Genomic DNA, 18059 nt, shown 5'->3' on the forward strand with positions numbered 1-18059 from the left:
GCATCTTGTAACGTATTATTTGGAACATTTATACTGAAGATTTTTATGTATTATAGATTTACTCCATCTGCTTTATTTTTAGAGCCTTATTTTCATAATTGAGAGTGAAAATAAAATTTCAAATCATTGTAAGATTTTCGACACTAGAATTGCATCTTCGGGTTCAAAAGGTGTCGTTTCTAAAATAACTTCAAATAACTTTGATTTTACTTTCCTCATCATCATATTTTCGAACTTTAGTGCTTTTATAAAAATAAAAATTATCGAAAGTGGAATATTGCTTTTGGCCTCATGATTTTCAGCTTTAACCAACGAAAAGAAAAAGTAAAATACTTTGTCGGATATATTCATAATTCTATAAATGATTCATGATACACATACATCACCATAATAATACACAGTAACACAGTACCAACATGCATCACAAAATGAGCCAGTTTAACTGGGGCCATCCAAATTAACACAAATAACAAAAAAAAAAGAGGAAAAATTTATAAGATGCCCGTATTCTTCAAGCTTGCAGCACGTGCCACCTCTTAATTACAACTCTAGAGAGCTCTTTCGCATGCGTGAGGCGTCATTACTATTCCTATGCACGTGTGAGGCGTCATTACTCTTCTTCCATGCTCGTGTACCATTCATTTGTGTCTCTTTTATTTATCCCTCTTCTAGTGGGTAAGACTTTAAGATACAAGGACTTACCTATGGGTGGCCCTTTTTAGTAGTAGTATTACCATTGTCTTAGACAAGAGGTCACCTATCTTAGTACTACTCTTGTGTAGGCACGTCCGATGAGTTATGTGTCTTTTGGGACCTGTATCTGTATCGGGCAGCCCAAAATAGATAATGGACGAAATTGAGGGCACTAAGGACGCACATGAGCCAATAAAACCTCTCCAGGTGGAAATCGTTTAGGGTTCGGCCCGAGAGCCATGGTGCATGGCCATGCTTACTTGTTGCCTTGTTCACAATGGTCACCAACACTGAGCTCAAGTAGTAGCCCAAGGCTAATGAGGCCCAGCTCAGAGATGTAGCCAGCGACCTCATGGACATTGGGGCCTCTGTGAAGAAAAATTCCAGTAATCCTGCGAGGGTGAAGACGTCTGCAGAACCTAGAAACAGATACTGGAAGGCTATCCAGAGGAACGTGTCAGGTAATGGTGGGTTTCCTGGTTCTGGATGTCCAACTCGAGCCCAAGAGTGTTTCCTTTTAGTCTCAACCAATGCAGCGGTGGCCATGGCTACGATCGATAAGACAAGTCCTGCACCGATCCGCTGGAGGTGAGAGACCCCTGTCTCGATGCCTGTAATTCGAGATGCTAGGGGAACAAAGAAACGGTCGTACAGTGGCACGAGGATCATGATGAAGACTACTGGGAACACCGGCAGAGATGCAGGGGGTACCTTTAGCTTGCCGATCTTGGTGTCCATGGTGGCCGCCTGCTGCACAGAGAAGGTCGAGAGCTGGGCCAAACAACAATTCAAGATGATCGTGCATGCGAATATAGGCAAGATCTTTATGACTAGTTTGACCTCCTCTACCTCTTGCACTGTACAAACTAGGCTCTGATTGTGGCCCGAAGGGCTTGCGGCCGCAGCTCGATTCAAGAATTTCAGTTCACCTGTGAGAGAAGTTGAGGTTTCTATAGAGGAACTCATTTTGGTCTTCATTTCTTCATTAATGGCTTTCTCTGATTCTCGAGGGCTAGTAGCCACGCTCACTATAGCGTTGCTAGCAGTCTTGGAGCCGTTGCCCTTGCAAATGGAAGCAAGAATGACCTGCGGGACCAATTTAGGCACAACAAATTCAGTGGAGGCCCAAGACTGAGATGGGCTCTCAGACTCGACCCATCAAAATAAAATTAGAGAAATTTACTGAATTTACAGTTATTAAAAGTTGGGCCATAGTCTCGGCCCATCAAAATTAAAGCAATTTACTGGAACCTCTCTTTAATTTACGGTTTTTAGAAAAATCCCCAGGAAATGTTAATATTACGTGCATACCCCTTTTTTGCATTTTTCATTTTATTTTTATTTTTTTTTCCAAAATGCCCTTTCTTCAGAACATGAGCTTCCGAAGTTTTCTACTTTTTTTGTAAACTCTAGCTAGCCCTCAAATGCCCCCAAGACAAGAGTCAAGCTTTGGATCTTCAAAATCCAAAGTGCGGATAATTTTATTATTTAAAAGAAACAAAAAATTCGGTATAAATGTAATAATATAAAAGAAAGTTTTTTTTTTTTTTTTAAAATAACAATAATTACTCTCATAATTAATTAGCAAAAAGTACAAAATTAATGAGCAAACAGAGTAAAGGAATAGTCCATTTTGTGTTAACCAATAAGCAAATGAAGAAAAGGAAGGGGAGAAGCGCAACCCCTAACCATTACCCATTACTATATTAGGAACTTAAAAATAATATTGGATAATATTTTAAGCTAGAGAGTGAACAATATGCTCTCGCAAGCACATATAATCGCGAGCATAGATAAAACAGGTGTACATGAAAGAGAGTTAAATACGAATGAAAGCATATACCATAGAAACGTCGAACAGTAAATGTCACACCATGCCATCCGTGCCCCAAGATGGGTGGTGGAGATTAATTATACCCATGTGCATGGCCTTGCCGTCTCAACTAGGGTAAATCTCAACCATTCAACATTGGGACTTGGACTGTGATACTGCAGTACCGTAGAAGGTACACCAATGATGGGCGACAAACTTTCAGTAAATAGAAAATCATGATTGGTTTGTGTCACTCTCAAAGTTCAAAGTTCACACTTTGATGAAATTCTTTGTAAAAAGTGGGACTTTGGTAAGAATCTTGATAAAATTTTGAGAGAGAGAGAGAGAGGGGGTTACTTGTTGTCCACGACATTCAGCATGAGAGAGATGTTTCATTTTGACCATAACTTAAGAGGATAAAAGAGAGAGAAAGGGGGTGGAGAGAGAGAATCTCACTTTGGCCAATGTTTAGAGAGAGAGAGAGAGAGAGGGAGAGATTATCTCACTTTGGGTAATGTGGGGTTGGGGGGAGATAGAGATTATATCTAGGGGTGGCAATGGACCACGACCCGACCCAAGTCCGGATGCCGGTTTAAAAATTGGACCCTACCGGTTGGGCTTGTGTCCACATTATATTTTTATGTCCCAATTTATGAAATATATTTACATATATAGATATTTTGATTGTTGGGTCGGATTCGATCGGTTTTGGATCTGGGTTCGAGTCCTGGTCCCACATTATATTTTCATGTCCAGGTCCGGGCCTGAGTCTTGGACCAGGTCCCATTGCCACCCCTAAATTTATCACTTTGGCCAATGTGGAGGGAGAGAGAGATTATATCACTTTGGCTAAGAGAGAGAGAGTGATTATATAACTTTGCCAACTGTGGAGAGAGAGAGAGATATTCTCTCACCTTGGCCATCGTGGTGAGTGGACTTCCATCGGGTACCTTGTTGCGATATAACGTCGACCCGACCAAGAACACCACAATCGACAGCAACATGCTCGCTGAGGACACCCCAAACCCCCACTCCCAACCCTCATTGTCCTCCAACCAAACAACAAATGTCACAGCGATCAACCCACCACAAGAGAGAGAAAACACATAGTAGTTGAAGAAAGACGACCGTTGCTTCCGACCCCGTGGCGTGCTTGGATCGAACTGCTCGGCACCATGGCTCGGCAGCGAGCCCTTGATCCCACCGACCCCCAGGGCCACGAGGTAGAGGCCGAGGAAGAGGATCGCCTCCTTTGAGCCGGTGGGCTCGAGACAGGGCTCGAGGGATGGGTCGCAGGAGGTGGGCCGGAGGTGGGGGAGGTGAGCTTGGATGGTCAGTAGGACGAGTCCCTGTTAGAAACATTTTCAGTGAACACACATTAGAGATGAGTGTTAAATGACGATGGTTTTCAGCTTGGGCCTCTCTTTCTCCCTCTCTGGCACGCAGACAAGTACACTGTCTTTTTACTCCTTTATTAAAATCTTCTTTTAATTATCTTTTTGGTTATTCTTATGGTTTTTTACTAGCGTAATTTATGGAGAAATATTCTTTTACGGGAAATGTTTCAATACTTCCCTGCTGCTGAGAAGACGTATACTCCTCCCATCCATCTCCCATTTATATCAAGCCGTTATCAAGCCATTAACTTATTGATCTACATCGACATCTCAAAGTATGTTATTTTTATTTTTTTTATAAATTATATAAAAATAAAATTTGGCACATGTCATCTTCTCAATGAAGTGCATCTAAACAAAATATTAAAAAAATCATTTCGACAAAATATAATGATCAACATACCCCCTTAAAACTTTCAAAAGTATTTTGATTATTTTATTTTATCAAGAACATTATTTTTTTTACATTTTTTACCCGTGCAAGTTTAAAAGAGGAGGGGACGGCCAAAATTTTGTATAAAAATAATTTGTCAAAAAAAATTTTAAAATAAAATAGTGTAAAGACGTGATATTATAATTAGAGTCATCTTAACCGTCCATTCAGAATTGACGATCGGATATAGAGAAGTATATAAGTTTTATGTAGTAAGGGAACCATAGAAAGCTTGCCCTTCTTTTATGACCTGTCGGGATATACTTGTTTATCACTAATGTTTCAATAAAATTAATCTTGATAACGTATTATATATTGTTCGGTAGTGTCTATCATAAAGTTATCTGATATAAACTTACATGCAGTTTTACATATAAGTTTATCTTGTTAAAAGGCTGTTTTTACTTCATTCACAGTAATTTATAGAAAATCACATGTTTTTCGTTAAAAATAGCTAAAAGTTATTGAAAATTATGAAAAAAGCTAAATAGTTAAATAATTTTACACATCATACAAAATATGTACCAAACAACTAACAAAATAATATTACTCTTAATATACTAATTTTAGATAAGATATTAAGTCCCAGGTTATATCAATTATCATCCAAGCCAGCCCTTAGTGTACTAAGAATGTATTGGATAGTCAATGCTTGAATTTTTCAATAAAACATTATTTGAAAATGGATGCTTTATTGTAAATAATACAAATTTTCAATAATGAAGAGTAACAAAATGACTTTTTTTTAAAAAAAAATTGATGATGTTTTATGAGTAATGATCCTATGTGACCCTCCCATACCCATGTTTGTAGAACCCCAAATGATTACTATTAAATTTGATACAAATCTCTAGAAAAATTATGACATGGGTGTGGGACTTGACTTTTCTAGAGATATATGCCAAATTTAATAGTGATCCTTTTGGGTCCTACACATATGGGTGTGAGAGGGTCTCACAAGGTCATTTCCCTATTTTATTGATGCTTAAAAATATATGTGCTAGAAAGACAATGATAATTTATTAATTGTTGGAAAACAATTATAGCTCTATGTATAACATGTGAATGGTGTCAATTAATTTTATCTGGAATAGACTGACTTATCAAAAATTAGTATACTCAAGATAATATTATTTTGTTAGCTATTTGATACATATCTTATATTATACATAATCTTATTTAATTAGTTCACTTTTTATGTAATTTCCAACTCTTTTTAAGTCATTTCTATCAAAACATGTGATTTTCATCAAATTACTTTGAATAAAGTAAAAAAAAGCTTTTTGAAGATAAATTTATATGTAAAATTGCATACAAGTTTATTGTAAATAACCTTATGATGGACATTGCCAAACAACAAATAAATTGTTATCAAAATTAATTTTATCAAAACAATGAATTATTAGTGATAACCAATATATCCAAACAGGCCCTTATCATAAAACTTGATAAATATTCAGGCTTTTATTATAAACTTGTACCTTAGCCTTGCTTAATTACATGAACTACAAATAGAACAAAAATTAATTTTATTGAAGAATAAAAATATAAAGTATCATAATTAAAAAGGAATACATGATATAAAGAGTAGCCTCACAAAACCCTTTTGTTGTTAATTGATGACAATAAGGTTACCCATCAAAAAGAGTGAAAACACAAAGCTCATAACCACACAAGCATAACTAAATGTTTCTCGCCCATGAGAACTAACATGGAAGCAATAATAAACAGGATTTTCTCTCTCTTCCCTGTCCCTTGTCCCTCCCACCATCTGGTTATGAATGCAGAGAGAACTTGCTTGAGAGAGACACGGGCTCTTCTTTTTGGAATTTGAGAGAGAGAGTTTTTGGGCTCTGTTTTTTAATTTGATGGGGTAAATTTTTTTGGGAAATTTACAATTAAATCTTATTTTATTTCTGATAATTAAAAGTATTCTAAGGTATTTTATATTTTATAGTAGAGTTTATTTTTTGGAATATAAATTGTCTAATTTTATCTTTTTCCTATATATTGGATTAAGTTCAAATTTGATATGTTCACCATCATACACCTAGAAAAATATTAAAAATTATTTTAAAATAAATACATTACCAAACAATCCCTAAAAAGTATATAGGTAGTTTGATAATTTTATTTATTTTAAAATTATTTAGTATTTTTATAGATACATGATTATTTAGTATTTTTCTTAAAAAATAGGACTTGATCACAAAATATAAAATATGTGAGACCTATTTTAAATATAAAAAATAAAACATAATTTACTTGTAAATTTCCAAAGATTTTAATGATCATTGAGGGGGTAAAATTTTAGAGAGAGATATCTTGCCACAAATGTAAAGAGTGAAAAAGAGTGAGAGGCTCTTCTTTTTGGTATGGACAAAAAAGATTAGACAGAGAAATATCTTGCTAAAATGTGTGTATACAGAGATATCTTTGCTACAAATGCGTTTGCATAGATAGAGAGATCTTGCTAGAAATATAGAGAGAGTGCGCTTTATTTTCATAATATAAATATTTTCGTAATATAAAGGTAAATTTTTTCCCTTTGTCCTATATAAATATTTTTTGTAATATAGAGGTAAATTTTTTCCCTTTGTTCTATTATGGGGAAGCTTTTGATATGTCATCCAATAGAGAATTCATATATGCTAACTTCTCTCCCATTCGTTTGATCTAAATGAACGGTTGAGATGACTCCAATCACAATATCACGTGTAAGCATTACTTTATTTTTCTCTAAATCATATTGACACCGAATTTAGGCATCCCATACTCTCATAAGGTCGCATCTACAAAAAAATAGAATGACTTAATGCCCCAAAATTTTTATGGGTAGTTTGGTCATTTTATTTTTTGAGAAATATATTATTTTAGGTACGTTTTGTTAAATGATGGCACATACTAAATTTCATGTTCATATGATTTGTAGCAAAAATTATAAATGAAATTGAAACCAAATCTAGATCAAATGTAATGGTGGCAACAAGCCGATCCTGGGCATAGCCTTACTCTTGTCCCCATAGGGCAGGCCCAAGGGTTGGGCCAAGCTGGGCTGGGCCAAAAACAAATAAAAATAAAAAGAGGGATGACTCGCCTGAATTGGGACAACTGGCCTAGTTCAACCCTTAACCCACAATTTATAAATCATACCCTATTTTTTTTTATGGCTAGGCCAGGCTATGTTGAGCGACCGTGTCCACTGCAAACTAGGCTGAGCGGTGTTGGGCCACTTGGCCCATTGTCAACCCTAATCAAATGAACAAAAACTCATTTGAGAAGCTCTCGGACTCGTCCATTTAGATCAGATGGTTCTCGGACTCGTCCATTTAGATCAGATAGTTGGGACTGGGTGGCATGTGGGCTTTGATTATGAGATGAGGTAGTTTCATATGATTGGACAGATTCCTTGAAAACCGGAGGGCCGTTCCGCAGTTTTCCTTGGCAACAAGACGAAAGGATGGAAAGTGACAAAACCATCAAAGCGGTCTTTCGTTGCTTCCCAGTGGAAAAAAAGTGCCAACAAAAAAAAAAGGTGAAAATGACAAAAGTCACACGCGTCTTTTCTCCAAATGACAACATACTCAAATGATTGAGAAATTTTGAAACGCCTAAACTGTTTTAAAAGAAAAAAAATATTAATGAACAAATATGAGTATTTTAATAAGGGTGCGGTTTGCATAAATCCCAGGCTCTAAACAATCTAATACAAACCCAGGCTTTAAACAATCAAATTAGAGCTTACTATTTGCGCTTACTTTCAAATGGTGTTGAGAAATACAGTTTCAATATTAGAAATCTTTGTGATAGCTTTAAAATATATTTTCATCTTTATTTATAAAAATTAAAGCTTAAAAATAAGTGTAGATCAACAGATCTATAAAAACTGGAAAATCTTAAAAATTGACGGTCCAAAAATGCATTATAAAATCTACTATTTTCAAAACTTGAAATCTATTTTTTTCTCATGTCCATGCATCTTGGTATCGAGATGATCAATTTGAAGATACTTGGGCATCCAAATAACCTCTTCTAGTAAAATTTTTGAGGTAAGATCTAATTTGATTGTTTAGAGCCTCGCCTCTATATAAACTTTTCCCTTTTAATAATCAGATCTATCAAACAGTATTATTTTTTTGTTCGAGGGGAGAAGATATTATTAAAGGTGCGGTTTGTATAAATCCAAGGCTCTAAACAATCAAATTAGAGCCCACCTTCAAATGGTGTTAAAAAATACGGTTTCAATACTGGAAAGTTTTGTGATAGCTTTAAATTATATTTTCATCTTTAATTATAAAATTTAAAGCTTAAAAAATAATATAGATCAAGCAGATCTATGAAATATTGAAGATCTTGATAATTGATGGTCCAAAAATACGTTACAAGATGTACTATTTCCAAAACTTGAAATCCATTTTTTTTTTCATGTCGATGCATCTTGATATCGAGATGATCAAATGATGATATTTGGTAATCAAAACAACTTATTCTAGTGATAGTTTTACGGCAGGCTCTAATTTGATAGTGTAGAGCTCTATATAAACTTTTCCCCATTAGAATTAGAGCGTACTTTCAAATAGTATCAAGATATGTGGTTTTAATATTGAAACTTTTTGTGATAGCCTTAAAATATATTTTCATCTCTATTTATAAAATTTAAAACTTAAAAAATAGTGTAGATTGACATATCTATGAAAACTTTTAAATCCTGAAAATTGACGGTCCAAAAATGCATTACAAAATACACTATTTTCAAGTTTTGAAATCTATTTTTTTCCCCATGTTCATGCATCTTGATGCTGAGATGATCAATTTGAGGATATTTAGCCATCCAAACAACCTCTTCTAAATAAATTTTTGAGGTTGGCTCTAATTTGATTGTTTAGAGCCTCAGCTCTATATATATATAAACTTTTCCCACTATTAAAAGCTAATAAAACCCGGATCTCAGGTGGAAAGAAGTAATGCTTGTGCAGGCAAATTGATGTTTCGGACAGTGAAATAATAGTATTGCCCCAAAAGATAGATTACCTTGAAAAAGGTGACTTGAGTATTTCATGAATTTTCTTAAAAAATTTTACCCAAAAAAAGAAATTTAAAAAAAAACAAACAAAAATTACAAAATCAAATTAGAAAAAATTATATACTACAAGACCATTTATCTTTATGGAAAGCACTTTCGGCAACAAAAATATCAAGAATATCCGTTAAAAGAATACCTTAAACAAAAATTTTAAAAACCAAATTAAAAAAAAAAAAACCCACCAAATCATTTAAGTTTTAATATCCTCGACAATTTTGCAAGGGGTTGTGACCATTAAATAATTCGCCTTAAATAATAATCAATTTCCTAGTCTATACCTGACCTTGCAAGGGGTTGTGACCATTAAATAATATTCGCCTTAAATAATAATCAATTTCCTAGTCTATACCTGACCCTACAAAAGGCTCTATGTAAAAGACAAAAAATAATAATATAAAAATGCCAAAAAAAACAAAAATTTGCAGAAAAACAAAAAATAATAAAAATATAAAGAGATCTACCATAGTTGACTTGACGTACCATACTTAATTGTATACGAAAGGTGCAATTTAAAATCGACGGTCCACATCTTTCTCAAAATAACAGTAAACGAACCCTTTTTTAGCAAGTTACCGGTTCAGGTGAGACTTATTTTTTCAAAAAAAAAAAAAAAAAGTTCAGCTGAGACTCAGGTAGATGGTGAACGTTGGCAATGGACAACTTGGAGAGAGAGAGAGAGAGAGAGAGAGAGAGAGAGAGAGAGAGAGAGGGAGTTTGCGATGGAAAACTGTGAGTGTGGAAGTGTTTGTAATGGGGAGCTTGGAGAGAGAAAAAGAATTTGCAATGGGAAACTTGGAGAGGGAGAGGAGAGAGAGTCTGCAATGGACATTTTCGAAGTTTAGTCCAATAGAGAGGTTTATGGACCTCTTACTCCATTTCCTAGAGAGAGAGAGAGAGAGAGAGAGAGAGAGGAATGTCATTCACTTTGTTGGGTGGCTTTACTTTGGGAGTTCCTCACTTTCGACATGTTTAGAGAGAAAGAGAGAGTCTATACTGTACCAAGTCCTGTAAAAACTTCGCATGTTTGTGTGTGCGCGAGAGAGAGAGAGAGGGAAAGGGAGAGGGAGAGGGAGAGGGAGAGGGAGAGGGGGAGGGGTTGCCAAGAAGTGAAACAGATATCAAGTATCAGAGAGAGAGAGAGAGAGAGGTTACCAAGACCTCAGACAGAGTTCACAAAGAACTTAGAGAGAGAAAGAGAGACAAAGGACTTACCAATAAGTCACAGAATAGTGAGAGAGACGTTATCATGAATTCACATAGAGAGAGAGAGAGAGGGAGGTTTACAGCAAGTTTGAGCAAGACGGAGCAAGAGGTCTCCAGCACGTCGCAGAGAGAGTTTTAGAGAGAGAGATAGAGGTTTAGAGAGAGAGGTAGAGGTAGAGGTTTAGAGAGAGAGAGATAGAGGTTTAGAGAGAGAAAGAGTCTTAGAGAGAGAGATTACCAGGAACTCAATGAGTGCACTGATAAGGTATATAAGATAGGTGGTGAAGAATGCATCGGATAAGAAGCCACCGAGCAGAGCGAGAAGAAAAGCAGTTCCCATGAAATTCGTCACTGCATTCGCCGCTTTCGAGGGCGAGAAATGCATAAATCTCACCAAATATAACACCAAATTGCTCGCATTCGCCAAAAAAGCCAGGTTCTCTAAAACTTCCACAACTGCACCACCATTTACAAACTGCAAATCACTAAAAATCCTTCGATTGCTCACTAGTTTTCTCTCTCTGAACTGTTTCTATTAGTAGTTTTCTCTCTCTAAAGTGATTTAGGCCACAAGTCTATACTTCCTTCGTAACATACTGCATCTATAGCCTCTGCGGCCATATTTGCAGATTCTCTCTCTCTGAAATAATCTAGCTATTAGTTTCTCGCTCTAACTTGACTTTCTCTCTCTAACCATTTATGGTTCTCCATATGCATGCTTCAAAGTTCTCATGGTGAGTTCAAATAGTTCTATAACTCCATTTTAAGTTCTTATAAGCCAGAAATCACTGCATAACTTGATGGTGCAGTGCAATCAAGAGTTTCATAGAGAGAGAGAAGGGGTACCTAAAACGAATGCAGCAGCGGATATACCGCCATGAACTGATCTCTTTGCTGGTTTGTTTCTCCAGTCCACATATCCTGGCCATGAATCTGATCCCTGACCTTCTTCCTAGAGAGAGAAAAACCAGAAAACCACAAAGTTAGGCGCAAAACAACGATTAAAGCACACCCCATATACTTAATTAATCACAGAGGGTGCCCACCATAATCAAAAGTGTCTGCAAAATCACAACTCGAGCAGGGACTGTGATGGATGGGTGGCAACTAAATAACAGGGGGTCCAGCTCAAGAGAAGAGTCTAGAGAGAAGAAGAGAGAGAAGGAAGGTGACCGTTTGGTAGAGAAAGAGACCCCTTGATAGAGACAATTCCTAGTGATAGAAACACTGTTTGGGTCATTGATGGAGGTAACTGGAAATGGATTCTCTTCCTCGTCTAGAGAGAGAGAGAGGAGAGAAAAAGAGAGAAGAGAGAGTGTGATGGAGACAAAACTAGAGAGAGAAGGAAGACATTTACGCCGACCCAGCCCACATGGTGGCCGGGAATCACTGTCTCCTGACCAATAGATTAACAAACCCTAGAGAGATGTAGAGAGAGAAAGGAACATTCCCGAGATGCTCTCTCCCTAGGCCTACATAATTTTCTCTCTCCTCACCAGAGCAATCTCTAGAGAGAGAGAGAGGTGGGAGAAACACCCACTTGAATAGAAGGAGGAATATGATAAAGAAAGCACCTTGAGAGGTGGACAGTAATTCAGTAAACATTCTCAGAGGTGGAGTGATGCAGTAGAACTCCTAGAGAGAGAATCCTAGAGAGAGAAAGCTATGAATTAGTGTCTCAGAGGTGGAGTGATGCAGTAGAACTCCTAGAGAGAGAAAGCTCGTCGTTTCTCTCTCTAATGGCTTTTGCTGAGTATTACAAAATGTCAAAGTTTTTGGGTTGCTGAGATTCCAAGATATCTGCAAATCTCGAGAGTCATTGACAAGGATTAAAATAATGGAATAGCACCAGATCCCCCAATCTTATTTATTGCATGCTAGAATTAAATAGTATTATACCCATCCATGAATTAATAACAAATGAAAAGGTCTAATGCTCATACAATTTTGAAAGAGGGGCTTTCTTCTGACTTTTTCAGCCTGTAATTCTAGAGAGAGAGAGAGAGAGAATGGTGACTTTTGGGAAGAGTGAGAAAAACATTGGATGAGAGAGAGTATAGTGACTTCTGTGAAGAGTGAGAAAAACATTGAATGTAGGCTTGGTATTTTGGAAGGCAGGGGAATCAAGTTAGGAAAATGGTTTGATGAGTGCTGCAGTCCTATCAAATACGTAAGGAAAATTGTTTCATGCGGGCTCGACTGCATTTCTACACATGCGGTCCAGAAAAGTGTAAAACATCCACCTTTAAGATAGGATGCAAGCAGGTGCTTTATTTAAAAACAATAGAAAAATTTTTTTTACTAGAATTGTTATTTTTAGTTTTCAAAATTTATTTATTTTTTCATATCTATGATATCCACGTTAGATATTAAATGTCCTTAAAAATTAAGTCCTAAGATCCATCTCCTACTTTTCTACATATGGGCTTCGCCGCATAGAAACCTTTTCCTTACCTTATAATTCATCAACAATTGCAATTCAAGCATTGAAAAACCTTTACATTGATCATCCCGACTTGAATATTATGGTTGTGAAAAAAATTAAGATTTCAAGCTCTAAAAATGATGTATATTATAATAAATTATCTAAACCATCCATTTCGCCCTAAAATAACTGTTCAGAGATATGTAACACCTATATATTTTTTTCCTTCCAAAATTTATTGTCGGTGTTGGAAATTGATTTGAGAGCCATCGTGGAGATTTATATTGCCAAAAGTGTGTTCCAGACGAGGATTTGAGGTGAGGCTTTATTTTGTTTTCATAAAGCTTAGGATTTATAGAAACTTCATCCTTTTAGTTAAGATCTTTTTTAGAGTACATTTGTTTTTCTAAAAGATATCTTTTGGAAAGTTAAATGTTTTAAATCTTTTCGAAAGTTCAATGTTTTGTTATGAAATATTTAAATAAGTTCTAAGTATTGTGTTTGATAATATATATATATATATATATATATATAAAACATAATATAATACACAATATAATGTATTTTATATATTTTATTAATGTATATTTGTATTATATATAATATATAATATAATATTTATTATAATATAGATAAGATATTTATACATTATACATAACATAATAATATAAATATTATATATATTTTATATTTATAATATAATATAATAATATAAGTATTATATATAATATTTAGTGTAATATAAATAAGTTATGTTTATATATTATTTACAATATAATAATATAAATACTATATTTTATATTTTTATGTTATTAATGTAATTTATATTATATAGTATGTATTTATTATATATTATATATAATATATAATATTATTATACATTTATATTTTTTATATCTTATATATATATATATTAATAATACTAATATTATGTATTTTTATTACGCATAGTGAATAGTGATCAACAAAAAGTTATGCAAGATTCAATTCCTACCCCCTCCTAAGAACTTATCCTTTCACTTTTTAACAAATGAATGGGAATCTTTGTTGAAAGATTAATTTTTGAACTTTAGATGGAAAGTGTAAAACAAACGCGAAACTTTTTAAAAATCTAAAAAAATACTTTTTGAAATAATACTTTCAGAAAAACAAACCCACCATTAAAGAGAGACTTTATTAATCAAAGATATGTTTGGAACCTTATCGAGAGAAATCTTTTGACTTGCATACTTTCCTCTAAAAATCAAATCGTCTAAATTAGTAAAATAATTCCCAGTTGCTAAAATACTTCATTTAATGTTTTTAAACGTGATGATTTTCAATCTGTCTCACTGATTCAAATGCTCGCGAATGAACCGTTTCGAGGTAGTATGGGTCCAGACATGGTTCTCCTCTAAAGTCTCTCTTTTTATATATATATTTTTCTTTTTCTTTCTAAGAATATTTAATGTTTAATGTTTTTTTTAATGCCCTTAAATTCCCTCCACCGCCCCCCCTCCCAAAAAAAACCATTTTAATTTTTATTTTAGGTTATTTATTTTTAAATTTTGTTTAGATAATTGATTTGGAGTTTTGGACCATACTAAATCCAATTTGAATAGCTGATCTAGTAATTAGACATAGATATGTGGGTAACCTTTTGCCCCGATCCGAGTTTTGAGGCAACTGGTAAAAACAAAAGAGATAAGAAAAGTAGTAAAAAATAAGTTAAAGGCCTATTTGTATTCTTTAGGGTTGTCAATGAGGTAGTCCAATGAAGGTCCTACTTCGGCCTCAAACTTATAGCTAGGCTGCGCCCAAATTATTAATATAGCCCCGGGCGATGCCCCAGCATGGTTGGGCATGGCCCAAGGTTACATTGAGTTGTATGGAGCATTGGTATCAAAACTAGCCGGTTTGAACCGGAACCGGCCGATTAGTTCGAAATCACTAGGGTTCCTAGTCCGGTAAGGCCCGATTTTGTAGTACCAGTAGTCTAACTCATGTCTCAGAGAAATTTCAAGTCCAAAACCGACCGGTTAGGGTCGAACCGTTAATGCTGCCTCATGTTCACATAACATAGAGACTGCACGGCCAAAAAGAAACTCAGAAGCGTATTTTTGTTGGTCGGTTTTTAGCTAACTGGACCGGTTCGACTATATAACGGCGTTTTTAAGTAAATAACGGTTATGTATAAATAATGGCGTTATTTTGAAATAGGGACTGTTATATGTAGCACGAAAACCATGAATCCAAATTTTCACCTTTTTTTATTCGGTTTGAGGCCATCTTTTTGGTTTTTTTTATGTGTTTTAATGGTATAAATCACTATATAATGAATATAAAACAAGTAATTTGGATTTAAACATTGAAAAAAGATGAGTCTCGTGGATTGAAATGGTGGATTTTTTAAGTTTTTTAAAATTTCCGGCATTCTTTCAATAATATCCTCAATACGTAATGATTCTTGAAGAAATTTGAGGGGTTTGATTTATATTCGAATTATTTACTAGATTCAAGTCCTAATTTCCTCGGAAAACGAAAAATAAAGGGTTTATTTTTGCTCCAAAAGCTGTTGCTTAGAGAACCTATGTTTTACCCAAAAGCGCATATTTTCTATCTATTTATTGGGTATTTTTTACTAAATTGAGTTGTGAATTTTGATAATTGAGGCTTCATATCTCAAATAAAATTGGTATGGTTATTTATGATTGAGTAAATATTTTTATATGAATTTTTTCGTTGCATCATATCATGAAAATTTCATAGATCTGAAATTTTCACCTTTTTTTAAATTAAATTAAAAATACCTGATATTTTTTATGATATTTGGTGCATTTGAAAGATGATCGAAGCCTTTACAATGCATGAATGTTTATTTGTTCGATTATCCAAACATTGAGAGTCGTTTCTTCTTCGAAATGTTGCTTGATTTTTTGGGATTTTTGAAAAGTTGATTTTTTTAAAAAAAGATATTTTGTTTAATAAAATTATATTTTTTGATGCATATGGGAAGTGTTTTTCTATTTTGCTTAGAAAAATTATTTTTAATAGAATTATGATTTTTAATAAAATTTTGTTTTTTGATGAATATGGGAAGCGTTTTTCTATTTTGCTTAATAAAATTATTTTAATAGAATTATGATTATTTTTAATAAAATTACTTTTTTTGATGAACATGGAAAGTGTTTTTTATTTTGCTTAATAAAATTATTATTTTTGATAAAATTATTTTTTGATGAAATTGATTCTTCTTTTTGATAAGCGCATGATAATGTCGCCTGATTTTTTTAATTATGTTTTTTTTAAGTGCACGATATAGATATATTTGTAATGATGAAAATGGGACATTTTGTTTTTTTAAGTACATGCAAAAATTTAGGTTGCCATTCAATTAAACAATACACCATCATCTTGTTCGTGCTTGGTTCTTCTCTTTCTCCACCTTTTTTTTTTTTTTTCCATTTTCTATCAAGGTTTTTTTAATGTTATGGAAAGCTTTTAAAAGATCAGCAGATTTTTAAAAAATCGACTGACTAACTTGGGATCGGTCACTGGCCGATCTTGATTTGGCCCGATTCCAGAGAGAGAGAGAGAGAGAGAGAGAGAGAGAGAGAGAGAGAGAGAGAGAGAGAGAGAGAGAGAGAGAGAGAGAGAGAGAGAGAGAGAGAGAGAGAGAGAGAGAGAGAGAGAGAGAGAGAGAGAGAGAGAGAGAGAGAGAGAGAGAGAGAGAGAGAGAGAGAGAGAGAGAGAGAGAGAGAGAGAGGTGATCTTAATTTCAAATCATCCCTCATATTTTAAGAAATTAAATTTTCTAAAAAAAATCATTTTGTTTAGTAAAATTATGTTTTTTTTTATCAATTTGGGAAGTTTTTTTCTATATTGCTTAATAAAATGATCTTTCGAATAAAATTATGTTTTTTAGTAAAAAATTATGTTTTTTGATAAATATGGGTACTGTTTTTCTAATTTTCTTAACAAAATTATTTTTTTGATAAAATCATGGTTTTTTAATAAAATTATGTTCAATGATGAATATGGGAAATGGTTTTTCCATTTTGTTTAGTAAAATTATTTTTGGATAAAATTATGGGGTTTTAATAAAATTATATTTTATGATAAATATGGGAAGTGTTTTTCTATTTTGCTTAATAAAATTATTTATTGATCCAATTATTTGTTCTATTGTTCTTATTTTTTGATAAAATTAATGCACAACACACTAATATGGATATTGTAGATACATATAAGAACATATAAGAATAGTATAACATATCATATGCAATGCATCGATTTTTCGTTTCGTTGCATATCATGAGATGTACTTTTTGTGATGCCTTATTTAACTTCATTGAAAAAGTATTGTATGAATTATGCTTTATCCATCTATATGGAAGAGGTCCTTTCCATTTATTGTCTTAATTAGTTGGGATTTTTATTTAATTTAATAGCACCAAGCTGCTTTTGTTATTTGCAAAAAAAGTGCATAAACTTTCATTCCTAATGGGAGCGATTTTTGTACAAAAAAAAAAAACTACAAAGTTTTTAATGTAAGATTTGGGATGAATATGTTAATTCTTGGAGGAATACGTTACATGACAAAAATATATTAAAAAAGTATCCTAAAATATCTCCATGTACATACCATAGTATTCAAATATTAATTTATAAAAAGTTGTTTCAATTTTTTTTTTGTAAGATAAATATATGTAAAAAGATATTATACACTTAATCTAAGTATATCTATTTTTTTTTTAGAGTTTTGGACCCATTTTTTTTAAAAAACTATCTGCTTGACCGATTAGTCCGGTTAACCGCCCCAGTTAGTCTGGTTTTGGTTCAAACCGCCTCCAGCCCCATATCCGGTTAACCGTTCCGGTTTGATTTTGCGAACACTGGTATGTAGCCATGCCCGACCCAGAAGCTTAACATGATTACCCGCTTGGCATCTTAAGGGGCGGCTAACGGGCTGGTTTCTAACATGGCTGCTTGTCGATATTTTTTGTAGCTAATATCGGGCACTAGTGTAGGCC

At 33.9% G+C, this 18059-nt stretch overlaps 1 protein-coding gene across 1 annotated transcript; it reads right to left on the bottom strand.

Moving 5' to 3' along the window:
- Positions 1–318: 318 nt before the first annotated feature.
- On the bottom strand, positions 319–11704 carry LOC18431925 (protein NRT1/ PTR FAMILY 4.6). Its single transcript, XM_006842036.4, has 5 exons — positions 11669–11704; positions 11469–11574; positions 10861–11078; positions 3421–3855; positions 319–1779 (listed from the first exon to the last, which is right to left on the bottom strand). The coding sequence occupies exons 1-5, from the start codon at positions 11669–11671 to the stop codon at positions 769–771; spliced, it is 1773 nt and encodes a 590-aa protein (XP_006842099.1). The 5' UTR covers positions 11672–11704; the 3' UTR covers positions 319–768.
- Between the last annotated feature and the right edge of the window lie 6355 nt (positions 11705–18059).

The sequence above is a fragment of the Amborella trichopoda genome, chromosome 5 (genome assembly GCF_054954075.1).
Source record: "Amborella trichopoda isolate Santa Cruz 75 chromosome 5, AtrichopodaSantaCruz75HAP2 v2.0, whole genome shotgun sequence".
Classification (NCBI taxonomy): domain Eukaryota; kingdom Viridiplantae; phylum Streptophyta; class Magnoliopsida; order Amborellales; family Amborellaceae; genus Amborella; species Amborella trichopoda.

Bases quoted from the DNA above. Each gene is read 5' to 3' on its own strand.
- LOC18431925 (XM_006842036.4), bottom strand. The intron at 11,079-11,468 runs GTACCCCTTCTC...ATGGTGGTGCAG, and splicing joins CGCTGCTGCATTCGTTTTAG to TTGTGGAAGTTTTAGAGAAC. The intron at 1,780-3,420 runs GTGAGAGAATAT...TTGGTCCCGCAG, and splicing joins CACTCACCACGATGGCCAAG to GTCATTCTTGCTTCCATTTG.